This window comes from Perca flavescens, chromosome 15 (assembly GCF_004354835.1).
Source record: "Perca flavescens isolate YP-PL-M2 chromosome 15, PFLA_1.0, whole genome shotgun sequence".
NCBI lineage: Eukaryota > Metazoa > Chordata > Actinopteri > Perciformes > Percidae > Perca > Perca flavescens.
In genome coordinates this window covers 34449037-34466709 of record NC_041345.1, presented here as the reverse complement: position 1 = coordinate 34466709, position 17673 = coordinate 34449037, and the positions used below count along the sequence as shown (strand labels likewise).

General features: G+C 41.2%; 1 protein-coding gene across 1 annotated transcript in view; it reads right to left on the bottom strand.

Annotated features, from left to right (window-relative positions):
* scn4ab (sodium channel, voltage-gated, type IV, alpha, b) overlaps positions 1-17673 on the bottom strand; it is a 94128-nt gene that overhangs the window by 17250 nt on the left and 59205 nt on the right. Inside the window, 4 exon segments of the mRNA XM_028599566.1 lie at positions 11526-11597; positions 14064-14302; positions 14451-14523; positions 14612-14812. Coding sequence (XP_028455367.1) covers positions 11526-11597; positions 14064-14302; positions 14451-14523; positions 14612-14812 — 585 coding nt within the window.

Genomic DNA, 17673 nt, shown 5'->3' with positions numbered 1-17673 from the left:
AACGGTGTGTTATATTTAGCAGCAGTCCGTTATCAAGAAAATAACAGACTGCATTCTACATTAGAATATAAGCAAGCCATGTAATAAATATATATAATCAGTAGTTTTGTCGCCAGCAACAACACATTGCTCAGTTTTGTTCCAGTAAGTTATGCATCGTAATAACGTTTAAAAAAAATCAGACGAAGACTCTGGAAGTGACGTCGAATTACCTCTCGGCGGATATAAAAGATACAAATACATAATATTTGTAATATTGATGTTTTTGTCCAACGTTGTATTTGAGGAGTTAAACAATAAAGATAGCATCAATAATAAAATACAGTTTCATGTATTTATTTATTTATTTATTTAAGGACAATGCACATTTAATGAACATGTACAGCAGTACACGTAAAAGTGCCAGATTATAGCCCAAAGGCTAATTTCCATCTGTAGTCCCAATTGGCAGATATAAATTACAATAACAAGACATAAGATAAACACTATTAACATCTGCTATATAAAACAGGATGAAAAAAACTAAAATTATTAATAAATGTTATAACAGAGGCTCAACATACATATGTTTCACTAAACTAATACGGTACGACATACGAGTAAGGGTGACCCATACGTGGTTAGTTTTAAGACAAAATATATACAGTAATAACATTTGTTATGTGAAACAAGGAAAAACAAAATAAACAAACAAAAAAATCAAAAAAAAAAAAAAAAAAAAAAAAAAAAAGCAAACAAGACAATTTATTAGTAAGTGTTAAGACGAAGACGCAATTCACCAACACACTCCCTGGGCTAATACAGTACAGCATGCAGTCAGAAGTGATTGCACGTTTGGTTAGCTCTGAGTCATTCCTTTACCTGGCTCTTAAAGGTGGCCAAAGTGGGACATTCCCTTATAGTTGGGGGTAGTGTGTTCCATAATGCATTACCTTTAATAGATAGTGCATTATGGCTAAAAGAAGTTTTTCTAAAAGGAAGCTCACAGTCCCTGTTTACAACAGCTCTAGTAATCCGAGTCTGTCTGTATTTAATAAATTCTTGCAATGGCGGTGGTGCCAAGCCATGCAGTACTTTATAAACTAAGCATATTGAGGAAAATTTACAAAAATTGTCAAAAGTTAGCAAGTTATATTTCTCTAAGATTTTGCAATGATGGTAAGAAAAAGGTTTTTTATCTAGAGTTTTGAGTGCCTTTTTGTACAAAAGCTCAACTGGTTTTAGGATAGTAGAACCCGACATAAACCAGCTGGTGATGCAATAATTTAGATGTGAAAATATCATTGAGTGCAAGAACATCAGAGCTGCCGTCTCTGACAGAGATCCTCTAATTTGCTTAAAATTACAAAGACTGAATTTAATTCTGTTGGAAATCATTTTAACATGATTTTTGAAAGAAAGTTTGGAATCTATAATCATGCCCAAATATTTAAACTCATTAACAGCTTCCAACTCCTCTGTACCCAAAAACACCCCGGATTGAGAAGGCGTAATGGTAGAAGGCTGCTTCGACAAATATAAACAAACAGTTTTTTTAGCATTTAAAATAAGACATGATCTATTGAGCCACGTTTTTATATGTGTAAGAGCTGTTGAGAGCACACGTGCTACCTCCTCAGGATTTTTTCCTTCAGTAAAAATTACAGCGTCATCTGCGTAAAGCTGAACGTCAACATTTAAACAATATTCAGGTAAATCATTTATATATAAAGAAAATAAAATGGGCCCCAGTATGGACCCTTGAGGGACCCCCACTGGACAACCCATGTAGACAGAACTAACCCCGCCCACCACAGTGCATTGCTCTCTGTGAGACAGGTACAAAAGAAACCACTTAATAACTTGAACCGAAAAGTCAAAACGGGACAATTTAGATAGCAGCACACTGTGATTGACGGTGTCGAAAGCTCTTTTTAAATCTAAAAACACTGCACCAACACATCCATTTTTGTCTAACTTACATTTGATCTTTTCCATAAATAAAGCCAATGCAGTCTCGGTTGAATGGCGTGGCCGAAACCCAAACTGCACGGGATGTAAAGATGTTTGGCTGTTTCTAAGAAATTCAATGAGTTGTTTAACAACCCATTTTTCAATTATTTTAGAGATTATAGGTAAAATACTAATTGGTCTATAGTTATTTATGTCAGATTTATCCCCAGCTTTAAATACTGGGGTTACTGAGGCTAATTTCCACGCTTTAGGGACAATTGCATTTTTTATAGATAAATTAACCAGGTACGTAATTGGAGGCGCTAAAGCGTCCTTATTTAATTTTAACAAGCTAGTATCGAACCCATAATTATCATTGGCTTTAGAATTATTCAAAGCCATAATGATATCAATAACTTCTAATTTTGTTATTTCTTGGATGTGAAATTTTGACTGATTATTGTCAGATAGAGTAGCAACCTGCTGATCAGAACCTTCAAATGTGAAATTTTTCACCAAATCTTCTATTGATTTAATAAAGAAGAAATTAAGCTCTTGTGCCAAAACTACTGGGTCGCTCACCAGCTGATTGTTGATTTTTAATTCCAAGCCTTTATTTTCTCGCTTGGGTTGTTTCCCTGTCAATTTATTAATGTTGTGCCATATTTTTTTACTGTTACCTCTAGCGTTTTATATAATTCGAATAAAAAAGTTTGCTTTGGCCTTCCGTAATTCAGACGTTAATTTATTTCTAGCTCCTGTAAAATTAAGTCTGTCTATATTAAGGCCAGACTTAATAGACTTTCTGAGTAACTGATCCCTGTGCTTCATTAGCTTTAAACAGGCAGAGTTAAACCAGGGGAGAGAGTTGGACTTCTTTTTCCCATGGCTCCCTCTCCTGGAGAAAGAGAGGATAACCTCTTTAACTTTTGCAAGAAATAAGTCACTACTAGCATCAGCATCCCTGCAATTCATGAGGCCAGTCCAGTTAATATCGTTCAAAGCTCTACCCACATATTCTAGTTGATCCTTGGGAATTGTCATATTAGTCGTAAAGTTTGTTGGAGTATGACATATATTTTCTCGACGTTTAATCTTTCTAGAAAAAAAAATTGCATTATGGTCTGAGAGACCTGTTAATAAATTATGAATGTTTGTGATTCTTTCCGGTTTATTGGTGAAAATTAAATCAATTCGAGAGTGAGAACGATGTGTAATTCTAGTGGGTTGTTCTATTATTTGAGTAAGGTTAAAATAATCTGTTAAATGCTTGAGGTTTTTTTTATTATCCCAATTAACGTTAAAATCCCCAAAAAGGAGGATTTCTTTTTTATGATTACATAACGTAAGGAGAGCTTTGAGCTGGTCATAAAAATCCAGACTAGCAGTAGGTTTGCGATAGATGCAGATAACTGTCAGCGACATCTCCCTCGAGAGGGAGATGTTTACACCAATGCAATCTAGTGTGATGTTACTGGGCCATTTAATGTTATTACATTTCAAGTCATTCTTAACATACATGAGAACCCCCCCACCCCTACCCTGACCCCTATCTTTCCTAAAAGTTGTGTACTCTGGTAGTGACACAGCAGCCTCAGGTGAGGAGTTGGTAAGCCACGTTTCAGATAAACCCATAAAATCGATATTAGAATTACATAATAAATGTTCAATCTGTTCACGTTTTGGCACCAAGCTGCGAGCATTTAAATGGCCCCCAAACAACCCCCCCTTTTTATATACTGGATCCCAAATAGTCCTAGCCTGATTAAGTGTCCTAAATAATTTAAATCCTTTGTGCTTTCTGAATACTGGGAATACTGAATATTTGTCTCATGTATTGTGTTCTCGGCCGGCCGGCGGGCGGCATCAATCTGAAATGTAATGAAGCCCAGTCACGGCAGACAGCAGAAAGAGGAGCCGAACACGTCCTCCCACCCAGCCCGGAAGAACTACAAGTGCTCAAGCTTTGTAACAGATTCCGGGCCGCGTCTATAGTGGGAGTTGTAGTTTTTAAATATATTGGTATATTTCTCATAAGTAGAAGTTGGTAGTGTAGAATTCTGGATACACCCTGGGGTTTTAGGGGATGGGGAACACACTGGTGTCATCAGATTTTAAAAATAGAATCGTTAAATAGGTGAAAATAGCTTATTACCATATTTGACAGTGCTTACAGTGGATAAACTTTGGAGACCATATCTACATGATAGCTGAGGTCCAGAGCTTTTTATAACAACTGGTTTTATGTGTGTAGCACCTTCTGTTGCTAAATGACAGCAGCTGAAGACTCCGGAATTGACGTAGTAATTACCACTCATGGATAGAAAAGATTGCTGCACGTAAAAAAATAAAACAAATTGCTGCACGTTTTATGTGAGAATTTATACAATAAAAATACCAATAATGATTCTAATAAATAATTCTCCGTGATACTCAAAAGCCCCCGGCTGAGCGCCGCTACGTTGGAGTTTACCCCGGTGGACGAGAGGGTCGCCTCCCTACGCCTGCGGGTTGTGGGGAGGAAAACTCTGACTGTTGTTTGTGCAGATGCACCAAACAGGAGTTCGGAGTATTCGGCCTTCTTGGAGACCTTGAGTGGAGTCCTGCATGGGGCGCCAGTGGGGGACTCCATTGTTCTGCTGGGGGACTTCAACGCAGACGTGGGCAATGATGGAGACACCTGGAGAGGCCTGATTGGGAGGAACGGCCTCCCTGATCTAAACCAGAGTGGTTGTTTGTTGTTGGACTTCTGTGCTAGTCATGGATTGTCTATAACGAACACCATGTTCGAACATATGGATGCTCATAAGTGTACCTGGTACCAGAGCACCCTAGGCCGAAGGTCAATGATCGATTTCATAATCGTTTCATCTGATCTGAGGCCGTATGTTTTGCTCTTCACACACTCGGGCGACCCGACACCGGATAAGCGGACGAAGATGGATGGATGGATGGACACTCGGGTGAAGAGAGGGGCAGAGCTGTCAACCGATCACGATCTGGTGGTGAGTTGGGTCAGGGGGTGGGGGAAGACTCTGGACAGACCTGGTAAGCCCAAACGTGTAGTGCGGGTAAATTGGGAACGTCTGGAGGAGGCCCCTGTCCGACAGACTTTCAACTCACACCTCCGGCGGAGCTTTTAGTGCATCCCTGTGGAGGCTGGGGGCATTGAACCCGAGTGGACAATGTTCAAAGTTTCCATTGCTGAAGCTGTGGCGAGGAGCTGTGGTCTTAGGATCTTAGGTGCCTCAAGGGGCGGTAACCCACAAACACCGTGGTGGACACCGGTGGTCAGGGAAGCCGTCCGACTGAAGAAGGAGTCTTTCCGGGATATGTTATCCCGGAGGACTCCGGAGGCAGTTGCAGGGTACCGAAGGGCCCGAAGGGCTGCAGCCTCTGCCGTGAAAGAGGCAAAGCAGCAGGTGTGGGAGAAGTTTGGAGAAGACATGGAGAAGGACTTTCGGTCGGCACCAAAGTGCTTCTGGAAAACTGTTCACCACCTCAGGAGGGGGAAGCGGGGAACCATCCAAGCTGTGTACAGTAAGGATGGGACACTGTTGACCTCAACTGAGGTAATAGGGCGGTGGAAGGAGCACTTTGAGGAACTCCTGAATCCGACTTATACGCCCTCTATGTTAGAGGCAGAGCTGGAGGATAACGGGGGGATTGATTTCCCAGGCGGAAGTCACTGATGTAGTCAAACAACTCCACAGTGGCAAAGCCCCGGGGATTGATGAGATCCGTCCAGAAATGCTCAAGGCTCTGGGTGTGGAGGGGCTGTCCTGGTTGACACACCTCTTCAACATTGCGTGGAAGTCTGGGACGGTGCCAAAGGAGTGGCAGACTGGGGTGGTGGTTCCCCTTTTTAAAAAGGGGGACCAGAGGGTGTGTGCCAATTACAGGGGTATCACACTTCTCAGCCTCCCTGGTAAAGTCTACTCCAAGGTGCTGGAAAGGAGGGTTCGGCCGATAGTCGAGGAGGAACAATGCGGATTCCGTCCTGGTCGTGGAACAACGGACCAGCTCTTCACTCTCGCAAGGATCCTGGAGGGAGCCTGGGAGTATGCCCAACCAGTCTACATGTGTTTTGTGGATTTGGCGAAGGCGTATGACCGGGTCCCCCAGGAGATACTGTGGGAGGTGCTGCGGGAGTATGGGGTGAGGGGGTGTCTACTCAGGGCCATCCAATCTCTGTACGACCAAAGTGAAAGCTGTGTCCGGGTTCTCGGCAGTAAGTCGGACTTGTTTCAGGTGAGGGTTGGCCTCTGCCAGGGCTGTGCTTTGTCACCAATCCTGTTTGTAATATTTATGGACAGGATATCGAGGCGTAGTCGGGGTGGGGAGGGGTTGCAATTCGGTGGGCTGGGGATCTCATCGCTGCTCTTTGCAGATGATGTGGTCCTGATGGCATCATCAGCCTGTGACCTTCAGCACTCACTGGATCGGTTCGCAACCGAGTGTGAAGCGGCTGGGATGAGGATCAGCACCTCTAAATCGGAGGCCATGGTTCTCAGCAGGAAACCGATGGAATGCCTTCTCCAGGTAGGGAATGAGTCCTTACCCCAAGTGAAGGAGTTCAAGTACCTTGGGGTTTTGTTCATGAGTGAGGGACAATGGAGTGGGAGATTGGTCGGAGAATCGGGCGCAGCGGGTGCGGTATTACATTCAATCTATCGCACCGCCAGACGAAAAGAGAGCTGAGCCAGAAGGCAAAGCTCTCGATCTACCGGTCAGTTTTCGTTCCTACCCTCACCTATGGTCATGAAGGCTGGGTCATGACCGAAAGAACGAGATCCAGGGTACAAGCGGCGAAATGGGTTTCCTCAGGAGGGTGGCTGGCGTCTCCCTTAGAGATAGGGTGAGAAGCTCAGTCATCCGTGAGGAGCTCGGAGTAGAGCCGCTGCTCCTTTGCATCGAAAAGAGCCAGTTGAGGTGGTTTGGGCATCTGGTAAGGATGCCCCCTGGGCACCTCCCTAGGGAGGTGTTCCAGGCACGTCCAGCTGGGAGGAGGCCTCGGGGAAGACCCAGGACTAGGTGGAGGGATTATATCTCCAACCTGGCCTGGGAACGCCTCGGGATCCCCCAGTCGGAGCTGGTTAATGTTGCTCGGGAAAGGGAAGTTTGGGGTCCCCTGCTGGAGCTGCTCCCCCCGCGACCCGACACCGGATAAGCGGACGAAGATGGATGGATGGATGGACCAATAATGAAAAAATTGTGTTTTATGCTAAGCACTTTGATTTGCCTTGTCGCAGAAAAATACTTGGCCTATATAAACAAACTACAGCCTAATGGCTTGTTGGACTAAAGGGCATTTGTTTTGACTTGTAGGCTACTGTTGTGAAAAACAAAAAATAAACTACTTACAAAGAGAAGCATTTTTCATTTTATTTTCCATGCAGTTATTTAAAAAGGCAATTTTCTAATTTTGCAGTTGATGAATGTAAATAGCAAAGACTAAAGGTGAAAAAAAACATGAGGATATTTATGTGTGGGAATTAATTTGATTTAACATCACCCTGCATTATTAGTTGTTTTAAATAACTGACTTTTTTAAAATAATTTATGGTAGGCCTATCATATTAATTATTATTCAGAAGATGATCCTAATATCAATCAGCATGGTTACAACTTGTAGCTATAACCTTTGTAGCCTTTACTGAGACTACCTTTTCAAAATTAAGAAGGGGCTAGTTTTAGGAAGCATTTTAAACAGATTTTTGCTGAGGGTTTTGTTCACAGAGATGTATAGCTTTGTATGGGTATGTGTACACAAACATGTGTTTTGGCATTTTTGGTACACTTCTACCTCAGCCTACTGCACACAGACACAAGTACGTTTGCATATTCTGCTAAAATAGAGACCAGAATGTGGTGCCATACCAACAATCTCATTCAACCATTTCACAAAATGAGGAGTTTCATTCATTTAAGTTATTTGTATAGCACAAGTAAACACAACAGAAGTTGACCACTGTGCTTCACATAACAAGAGTCAGGAAAGATAATAGAATAAAACATCCTTCAGACAGCAGAAAACAAATAAAAATAAGAATTTAGAGAAATGCGCGCTCCAAGAGATAAAACTTTAGTTTGAGTTTAAACTCATATAAAGGAGGACAGTGATCTCAAGGAGACAGGGAGACCATATAGGACCAACAACAGCGAAGGTACGCTCTCCTCTTGACTTTAGTCGCGAGCGTGGCTGGGACAGATTATAGTTGCTCGTGGAGTTGGTTGTGACATGGGTCAGAGGGTATCAGAGGTCATAAATGATGAACCAATCAATCGGCTCTGCTCCTATAGGCACCTTGGTGTGTATATACAACACCTTTGGCTGGAAGGCCCGTGTTGAAAGTGTCTCATCATTTAGAGCAGACACTCACAGTGAATCAGAGGGTTTATGTTATACAAGGCTGCATTACAGAGCATTTTAATATGTCAGCGATATCTAAAAACATCTCATTTAAAGCTTATTATTCAGGGGAGAACAGATAACATGGTCTGATCAATCTTATTCTCCATGCCAAGCTCTTACCCTCTGGCAGAAGAAATGGGTACCCTAATGTAGACTAAATAATTCTAAACTATAGCCCTAATTTGGACCTACCTCAATTAAAACTTTAAATAATGTTGCTTGAGGCTGCAGGTAATAGCTGCATGATATGATGCATATAGGGTTTTGTGTTGCTCACTGTTTGTGAAAGATGAACAATAGATTGTGGCTGTGTGATGTGCTTCAATCTGACTACATATCACTTTGTTTATTTTTTTTATCGTACGTAGGTCATCTATGATAAAACAATATGTCAAGTATTATTTGTGAAGCATTTGAACTCAAGGCAAATATCCCTCTGAGGACAATAAAGTAGGCCTATAGCTTGCAAAATGGTCCCTATGATATGTGAAAATTAAAACCTTGTCGTTGGACTATAGCAAACACATCGTTGGGAAGGTCTCAACCTGGAGAGGAACATATGTCAGTCTGGAGAGCATACATTACTCCTGCTTTGAAATATTGACTTCTGAACCTTGAACCCAGTCCATGTTTGAAGGCTGGTTATTTAGCAACAGAAGGTGCTACACACATAAAACCAGCTGTTATAGAAAGCTCTGGACCTCAGCTATCATGTAGATATGGTCACCAAAGTTTACCCACTGTAAGCACTGTTAAATATGGTAATAAGCTATTTTCACCTATTTAACGATTACATGACTAATAAAAATGACACCAGTGTGTTCCCCATCCCCAAAAACCCCAGGGTGTATCCAGAATTCTACACTACCAACTTCTACTTATGAGAAATATACCAATATATTTAAAAACTACAACTGCCACTATAGACGCGGCCCAGAATTTGTTACAAAGCTTGAGCACTTGTAGTTCTTCCGGGCTGGGTGGGAGGACGTGTTCGGGTCCTCTTTCTGCTGTCTGCCGTGACTGGGCTTCATTACATTTCAGATTGATGCCGCCGGCCGGCCGGCCGAGAACACAATACATGAGACAAATACATGAAACTGTATTTTATTATTGATGCTATCTTTATTGTTTAACTCCTCAAATACAACGTTGGACAAAAACATCAATATTACGAATATTATGTATTTGTATCTTTTCTATCCGCCGAGAGGTAATTACGACGTCACTTCCGGAGTCTTCGGCTGATTTTTTTTAAACGTTATTACGATGCATAACTTACTGGAACAAAACTGAGCAACGTGTTGTTGCTGGTGACAAAACTACTGATTATATATATTTATTACATGGCTTGCTTATATTCTAATGTAGAATGTGATCTGTTATTTTCTTGATAACGGACTGTTGCTAAATATAACACACCGTTGCCATGCATAGCAGAGCGTTGCCATGGACGCAGTTCTGTTCCCTCTGGAGGAGAGCTATCAATAAATCCGCTAGAAGAAGATTGGCATCGGGGTCCTGATCACCCCGTCGTTGTTGTATTCGCTATAACAACGCTCTACATGATCCCTTACGTACATTGAAACAATACTGCCGTTATAGACCCGCTGATCGCCGCAAGGGGGTAAGCTTCGCTTCAGAACGCGAACCTCCGATGGCGCCATTTTGTTGCTACAAAGCGATCACCTCTTGTTAGCATTACACATTTTTTTTTACGTCACTTGACTGCGAATAACTTTACATCTGAAGCGTTTAAAGACTATTTGTCCATTGTTTATTTCTAAAGAAACACGACAATGTATAAAAGGCTCCATTACCTTGTATCTCACGTTATAGCTCCGTAGTAGACGTTTTTGTAAAAATAAGCTAACAATTGTGTCATAACCACGAGACTTACTGTCACACAGTAGAGGAATTACCGTATAGTACAGGAGACGCTCGCAGGCAGTTTCGACTTACATTAACTGTTTAGGTTTAATTACTAATGTTAACTAGCATGTTAGTTAGCAATAATTAGCCTGTACTTATGTTATCTCCTTACATATACATACACTCTCCGTCTCTGTAAGATTGGGAATGATTGAGATTTCTCTTGGCACAGCTACCAGAAGACTTACAACTTTCAGACACGTTGCTCACGTCACATCTACGTTGTCTCTGTCAGTTGGAGGCTGCGCATTAAAGCAAGAGATCACCGGAAAAGTGCTTCTAATATCCTTTACTGGTCTCCGTCCAGAGACACGGGGTCTATTGGTCCATTATATATGTCAATGGATCGCCGTCTGATTCTGTGAATGAATGCCCGCATTGCATTGTGGGACATCGGCTTTGAATGTGCCCAGCTCGCCTCGTATCGTAGCCTACTGTTCTGTCTTATTTACTGTAATGTTTCACCGGTAATAAGACTGAAATAATATTATTTAAATAAAGAAATGCATACCATGATAACAGCTAAATACATGTTGAAAGATGTAGCGTTATATTTTTAAAAATATCAATAAACAACAAAGCAATCCACCTTCCCTGGCCGAAATAGACCGAAATAATAACTTTAAAAGAAATACATATAAACCGTGATAAGATCTGGGGAATAAATGTTGATTAAAACAGCGATTATTGGGCTAAAAATACCAATAATATCAAAGCTGTATCCAGCTTCTCTGCTGCAGCCGAGTGGCAGAAAGTTTCATGATGTGATTACGTAAGATGCTTCTCATTGAAATACATTAGTTTAATAAACGTGACCCCAACACGTAAATCTTCACAATAACGTAATGGTATCACGTTCTAATAGATTTAATTTCGTAATGCCATCACGAACTGACGTGAGACTGGGTTGCGTTACCATGGGAACAGCTATCAGTTGTCATCACTGAGCTGGTTTTACACAGGAAAGAGAGAAAGAAGAAGTTAACGTAACAAGTACAGGACCGGTAAGTGACAGAGGTCCAGATTCATTAGGCATGAAAGCAGGAAACAGGAAACATTCTGGAGAGAGTGAGCTAACATTAGCCCTCCTTATTATTATTACATATCATCAACAGTTTCATGTTGGTTATTGATAACAAAGATGCTCCATTAAACTCAGATACAGAAAGCTGCAGGCTTGACATCCTGATGTATGTTATGAGTCATGACTGTTCCTTCGTTCTTCCAAACAAACAGGAAGTCTGACCTGGAAGTAGTAGTACGGGTCCATGGCCAGAAGTTTGAGGACCATCTCAGCTGTGAAGATCACTGTGAAGACCTGAGAGGGGTCAGAGGTCAAAAGGGGTTAGGGGTTAGGGGTCAGAATTACATTTACTCCATTACATTACATTACTTTAGTCACATCTTTGAGTTATTTCATCTCAAACCATCAAGACAGTGCCTGTTCACTTCTTCACCTTTCTTTACTTTTAAGTCATTTTTAGTAGATAGAATGTACTCAAACACTTAGTAATTTCAATTGAACACATTACACAAGAAAGTGAAGAAATATCTTTTGATTGGAGACGTTGAGTAGACACACAAACTACATTGTTGAGGTTTAACAAAAATATATTTTGTGTGTTCAATTGTGAGACGTGTCCTGAGAGGGTGAAATGGATGTTATGTGACAATAGCATGATGGTGAAACTCTCTTAAAAAGTGATGAACATGAATGTAGGGAATTACTTATGGCTGAACTGATGGAGCAGTCCCATCTGGGTCTGTCTTTGTCTTACGTGTGTATTTTGTCATTATCATATGAGTTGTGTTATTAAATTATATTGCATATGTTTAGTTTCAGTCTTATCATTTCTTATTTCTGTATTGTCCACAATGTTCTATAGTGTGCATATTAATTATTGCATAGTCCCATTAAGAGAGTTGTAAGGACATAAAGGAAGAATAGGACCCTAAATAAACAAAAAAAATAACTAACTTGATTTCTACTTGAGTACTTGTTTTATAAAGTAACAGTACTTTTACTCTGTCTGCTCTTTCATTGGTTCATCCTGAAGGTCCATTCTGAAACTAAGTCTGCCTCTCTCACCACCAGATGGCAGTAATAACCGACTAGTTACATGCTGCAATGTTTAAATCTAGACTAGCAGTGGAGTCCACTGATGGATTTTGCATGTTTGTTGAAAAATGCAGAGAAACAGGAGGAAAAGGATATTTTAAAGTCAAGAGACAGGCAGTTATGTATTATATACCTGAGTTATGTCTTGTGTAAGTATCATTGACTTAAAGGAACACGCCGACTTATTGGGAATTTAGCTTATTCACCGTAACCTCCAGAGTTAGACTAGTCCATACATACCCTTCTCATCTCCGTGTGTGCTGTAATGCTGTCTGACGGCTCCAGCGTCATCAGGCCAGCACAGAACATGCAGGTGAATGGTTCCAGTAATCCTACTGCTCCCAATAAGTGACAAAATAACTCCAACATGTTCCTATTTACATGTTGTGATTTATAGAGTCACAGCGTGCACAAAAAAAACAACGTAACATGAGACACACCCGTCTTCTAATTGTAAACAAACTGGGAACTATATTCTCAGGCGGAAGAATATAGTACTTGGGCGGAGTGATATGCTCGCAGCAAGCCTGTTTGAGAATATAGTTCTCAGTTTGTTTACTGTCAGAAGACGGCTGTGTCTCATGTTACGTTGTTTTTTGTACACGCTGTGACTCTACAAATCACAATATGTAAATAGGAACATGTTGGTGTTATTTTGTCACTTTTGTCACAATTGGGAGCAGTAGGCTAGTTGGAACCAGTTACCTGCAGGATCTGTGCTAGGCTAAGCTAATGCTGGAACCATCAGACAGCATTACAGCACGCACGGAGATGAGAAGGGTATGAATGGACTTGTCTTACTCTGGGGGTTACGGTGAATAAGCTAAATTCCCAATAAGTCGGCGTGTTCCTTTAAACATTTTGTTTTTGTTTTTAACATACAGTAGGTCTCTCTCTATGTTTGATGATGGACACACCTCCAACACAGCTGTGGATCATTGTATAATCATGATTTGTATTTAAGCACTTTGTCACTTTATTAACACATTTCTCGAGAAAGGTCCTTCATCATTGTTTTAATTTGGTTACTTTTGTGCATATTGTCCAAGTTTGAGTGCTTTTAATGCTGCTCTCTGTTCTTTAGCATTCATGTCAGTGACTGTGCCGTTCTCTGTAAACTCAATTCCTTCAGCCATCATCTCAGTTTAATTCAGTTGTTTTGATTTATATGCATTCGAAAGGTTTAATTCAGTAGTTTGTTTAAGTTTAGTTTGTTTTTATTTCTGTCATTCATCAGTCTTTTTCTTCTCAATACGCACAGCCAACGCTTTATTGTCATCCGTCTCTCATTCATTCAGTCACTTTGTTCCTGATTTTGATTTGAGTATGATATTCCAACACTTTTTTTTTTGCTTGCCGTGGAGTTTCTCCGTATAACTTTGGCTTTCCGTGCAGCGCTGAGCTGTTTTAAACACGCAGAGTCAAATGTCAAACGTTGACCCAACAAATAAACCAAATGCAGAGAGGACAAGTGTGTGAGGGAATCTTCTTTCTTTTTGTAATGGATTGACGAGGGAATGAATTCCCTGCACCGTAAAGGTGACAAAGCAAGTGGTACTTGTTTCTTTCTACTCATCTAGTAATGCATCCTACCCCTGACCCTGGGCAACATGTAAAGAACAGGAGACTCCACTGGACCAATAGAAACGTTTCCTCATCACTGACCAGATTTCCGATGCTCAGAAGCTCCTCAAACTCCTCGGTCATTGGATAATGCTCCATGGCCATGAAGACGGTGTTGAGGACGATGCAGATGGTGATGCCGAGGTCGACAAACGGGTCCATGACGATGGTGTAGAGCCATGGTTTGAGCCACCGCCAACAACCACAGCAGTTCCACTTCAGGAAGATGTCAGCGAAGGCATACCAACATGGAGGACACGGCCTCTGTTCGTCAGCAAACTCTGAAACACACAGCAGGTTAGTCAAGTCAGTTTGATCCCAACAGAAGTTATCACTTTGTGTAAAACTCAGTTTTTGATTGGCTGTGAGAACCTATGTGTGTCATGTGATATAATGTCTTCATTGTCTTTATTGTCTTTGTGTGTTTACCTTCCATGGCAGAATGTTCTTGCTCGTGTTTGTTTGTGTCTGCAGATGAATCCTCTGCTCTGCAGGCCGCCTGCTGTAACAGCGAGAAGAGAAGCTTCTGATTGGACCTGTACAATGTAAAGATGGTGATGTTGTTGGTTGTGTTGTCTGACGGCTCAAACCTCTTCTTTTCTCGTCTTCAGCAGCTCCAGGATCTGAGCGTACTCTTCCTCCTTCTGTTTGGCCTCGGCCATGTTGGCCTCGTTCTGCTCGGCGTACGCCATGGCAACCACAGCCAGGATGAGGTTAATGAGGTAGAACGAGCCGAGGAAGATGATGACAACGAAGAAGATCATGTAGGTTTTACCTGCTGCTCGCAGCGTCTGCAGTCAGACAGATAGGTGGAAGACAGACAGACAGAGAGATAGACAGGTAGGAAGACAGACAGACAGGCAGGGAGACAGACAGACAGACAGGAAGGCAGTCAGACAGACAGGAAGGCAGAAAGTTGAGAGACAGACAGACAGACAGAGAGACAGACAGGTAGGCAGTCAGGCAGACAGGTAGGCAGAAAGGTGAGAGACAGACAGGCAGGAAGGCAGACAGACAGGCAGGGAGAAAGGTGAGATACAGACAGACAGAAAGAAAGGTGAGAGAAAGACTATCAATATTTGGAGCATCTGTTTGAAATAGTCTTTCCACTTTCTGTTAGCCTCGTTCCTTGGCCTGACAAATCTGCCTGAGTTTATCTGTGAACCAGGGGTTATCTGCGTTGAATTGGACATCAGACAGAACAAAACTGTTTAGAGGAAACCTGCTCTCATTTACCTGTTCATGTCAATACTGTCTAAACTCCGTTCCTGTCAAAATCGGAACCAGGAGAAGCCCGAACAGAATGAGTCGACCAGTATTGCTTTGCATACCAGGGCTCCCTTGCCTGACGCTGCAAATGTCCAGTGGGGGAGCTGCGCCTTCACACTCTACGTCTGCACTTTCTGCTTTAAGGCCCCCAGACCGCTTAAAGTTTGCACTACTGAACATAAGACCACTGTCCAGTAACACGGTGTACATTAATAACCTTGTTACTGAGCATAACTTGGATTTTGTATATCCTTACTGAATGCTGGCTATCCTCTACTGCCACAACAGTTCTCCTCAAGGCTTCCCCCCCAGAATACAATTTCTTATTTTCGGGATCGCCTCTATCTTCTCTGATGCCAGTAACAGTACAGAACGTAAATTTGGCGATTTTTACCACTTTTGAATACCTAGCTTTTGTTGTTAGAGCCCCTCAAATCATCCTTATTCTCTCAATATACAGGCCCCCAAAACACTCCGATTTCCTCTCGGAATTCTCAGATTTGCTATCCATAGTGCTAGTTAAATATGACACTGTGCTGTTAATGGGTGATTTTTAACTTACATATTAATGACAGTTCTGATCTCAGAGCTAGGGAATTCATGGACCTAGTTATTAGCCTTACTTATCCAACATGTGAATGGTGCAACTAATAACTGTGGGAACTCACTAGATTTAGTTTTTACACACAGATTAAATGTTGTTATCTCCTCTATCAAGCAGACTCCCGTCTCAGATCACTTCTGTATCATTTTTAATGTCTATTTTAATATCTTGTGTCATGTGTCCTGACACTGGAACTTACACATATTGTCGAATCGACAGTACTGCCAAAACTATGATGACTCTACCAGACATTCTAAGCTCCTGTTGTGCTGCCGCCTCCATAGATGATTTATCTGACAGCGTTAGTGTGGCACTGTGTGTTATTATTCCCCCCCCTCCCCCCTTTAAATTTTGAACTGAGTGAAGCTAAAGTCTAAAAATACCAGGTAACTACTGTCTTTATTGTATATAATATACCACAAGGGATTCTGAATTAATGTGTTTGAATGGGTGATATTAGTCCGGCTTAACTCAGCTTGGCCAACAGAGGGCGCTCTACGCTTTACACTTGACTGGGTATCAGTAGCTGAACCAGTAGCGCCGAAGTAGAAGTCAGTACGTGATGAATGAGTTTAAGTGTACATGCTACAGCACATGCTACGGCACCTGAACTGTTTTCATATTTCCTACAGGTAAGCTGAGTTTGTGTTATTAGAGCTTTAGCTAACAACTGTGACATTAAGAGACATTGAATTTGACCGTGTTATGAGGGTGTATGTTTGCCGTCTTGTGTGTCTAAGATGGCGGACACCGATAGTAATGACTTCAGTCGCTAAACACAAGCTACTACTTTTCTGTGTGAGCTGTAAGGAGTGGAACACATGTTTAGAGACATATATGGTTAAGAACAAACGGTGTGGACGGAATGAACTGTAGTAAATGTTGTAGGAAACTTTAACTGTGTGTATTGTTAGCAGGCCAAGCTAATGCTAATCACGGTAAATGCTAACGTCACAGCCTGAGCGTCATGTAGGTTAAAGGAGCATTCCGTGATGTTTTGATCAGTTGAGTGTGCCATAGTCAGTGTTTAAAACTTTAATTGTAATCCATGTAAAATTTATACAGTAACTGGCTGTGGGTTAAAGAATAGTTATGTTAGATAATTCCGTTCATAAGTATAATTCATAGAAGTTTAAAAACAGTAAAAACAGTGAGACTAATAAGACCAGATCATAGATTATTCAGTATGGAGCAATGTGGTATTGCTGAACTGTTATTTCCCTGTTTTCATGTAATTTCAAGTTATGCTGTTATTCCTGTGTGTATGTTAACAAGAGTAATTTGACACTAAAAATTGTTAGTAGCTATGGTCACTTGCTAAATTACTTGTAGTCCCTGTAAGAGTAAGTAAACATGTATTTGGGTACTTAACATGGGTATTGACACAAAGTAGCAGCGGAAGCAATAGTCAGTATGGTACCAAGAATAGCACGTTTTTTAGTTTATGAGTTATGTGCATTATGAAGTTTATTGTGATTGATAGTAATTGAGTAAGAGTTATGAAAGTAATGCTGAACCAGTAGCGCCAAAGTAGAAGTCAGTACGTGATGAACGAGTTTAAGTGTACATGCTACAGCACATGCTACAGCACCTGAACTGTGTTTTCATATTTCCTACAGGAAAACATGTGAAAATGTTATTTAATGTTATTAAATCATCAAATACAGTACAGGCCAAAAGTTTGGACACACCTTCTCAGTCAAATGCGTTTCCTTTTATTTCCATGACTATTTACATTGTAGATTCTCACTGAAGGCATCACAACTATGAATGAACACA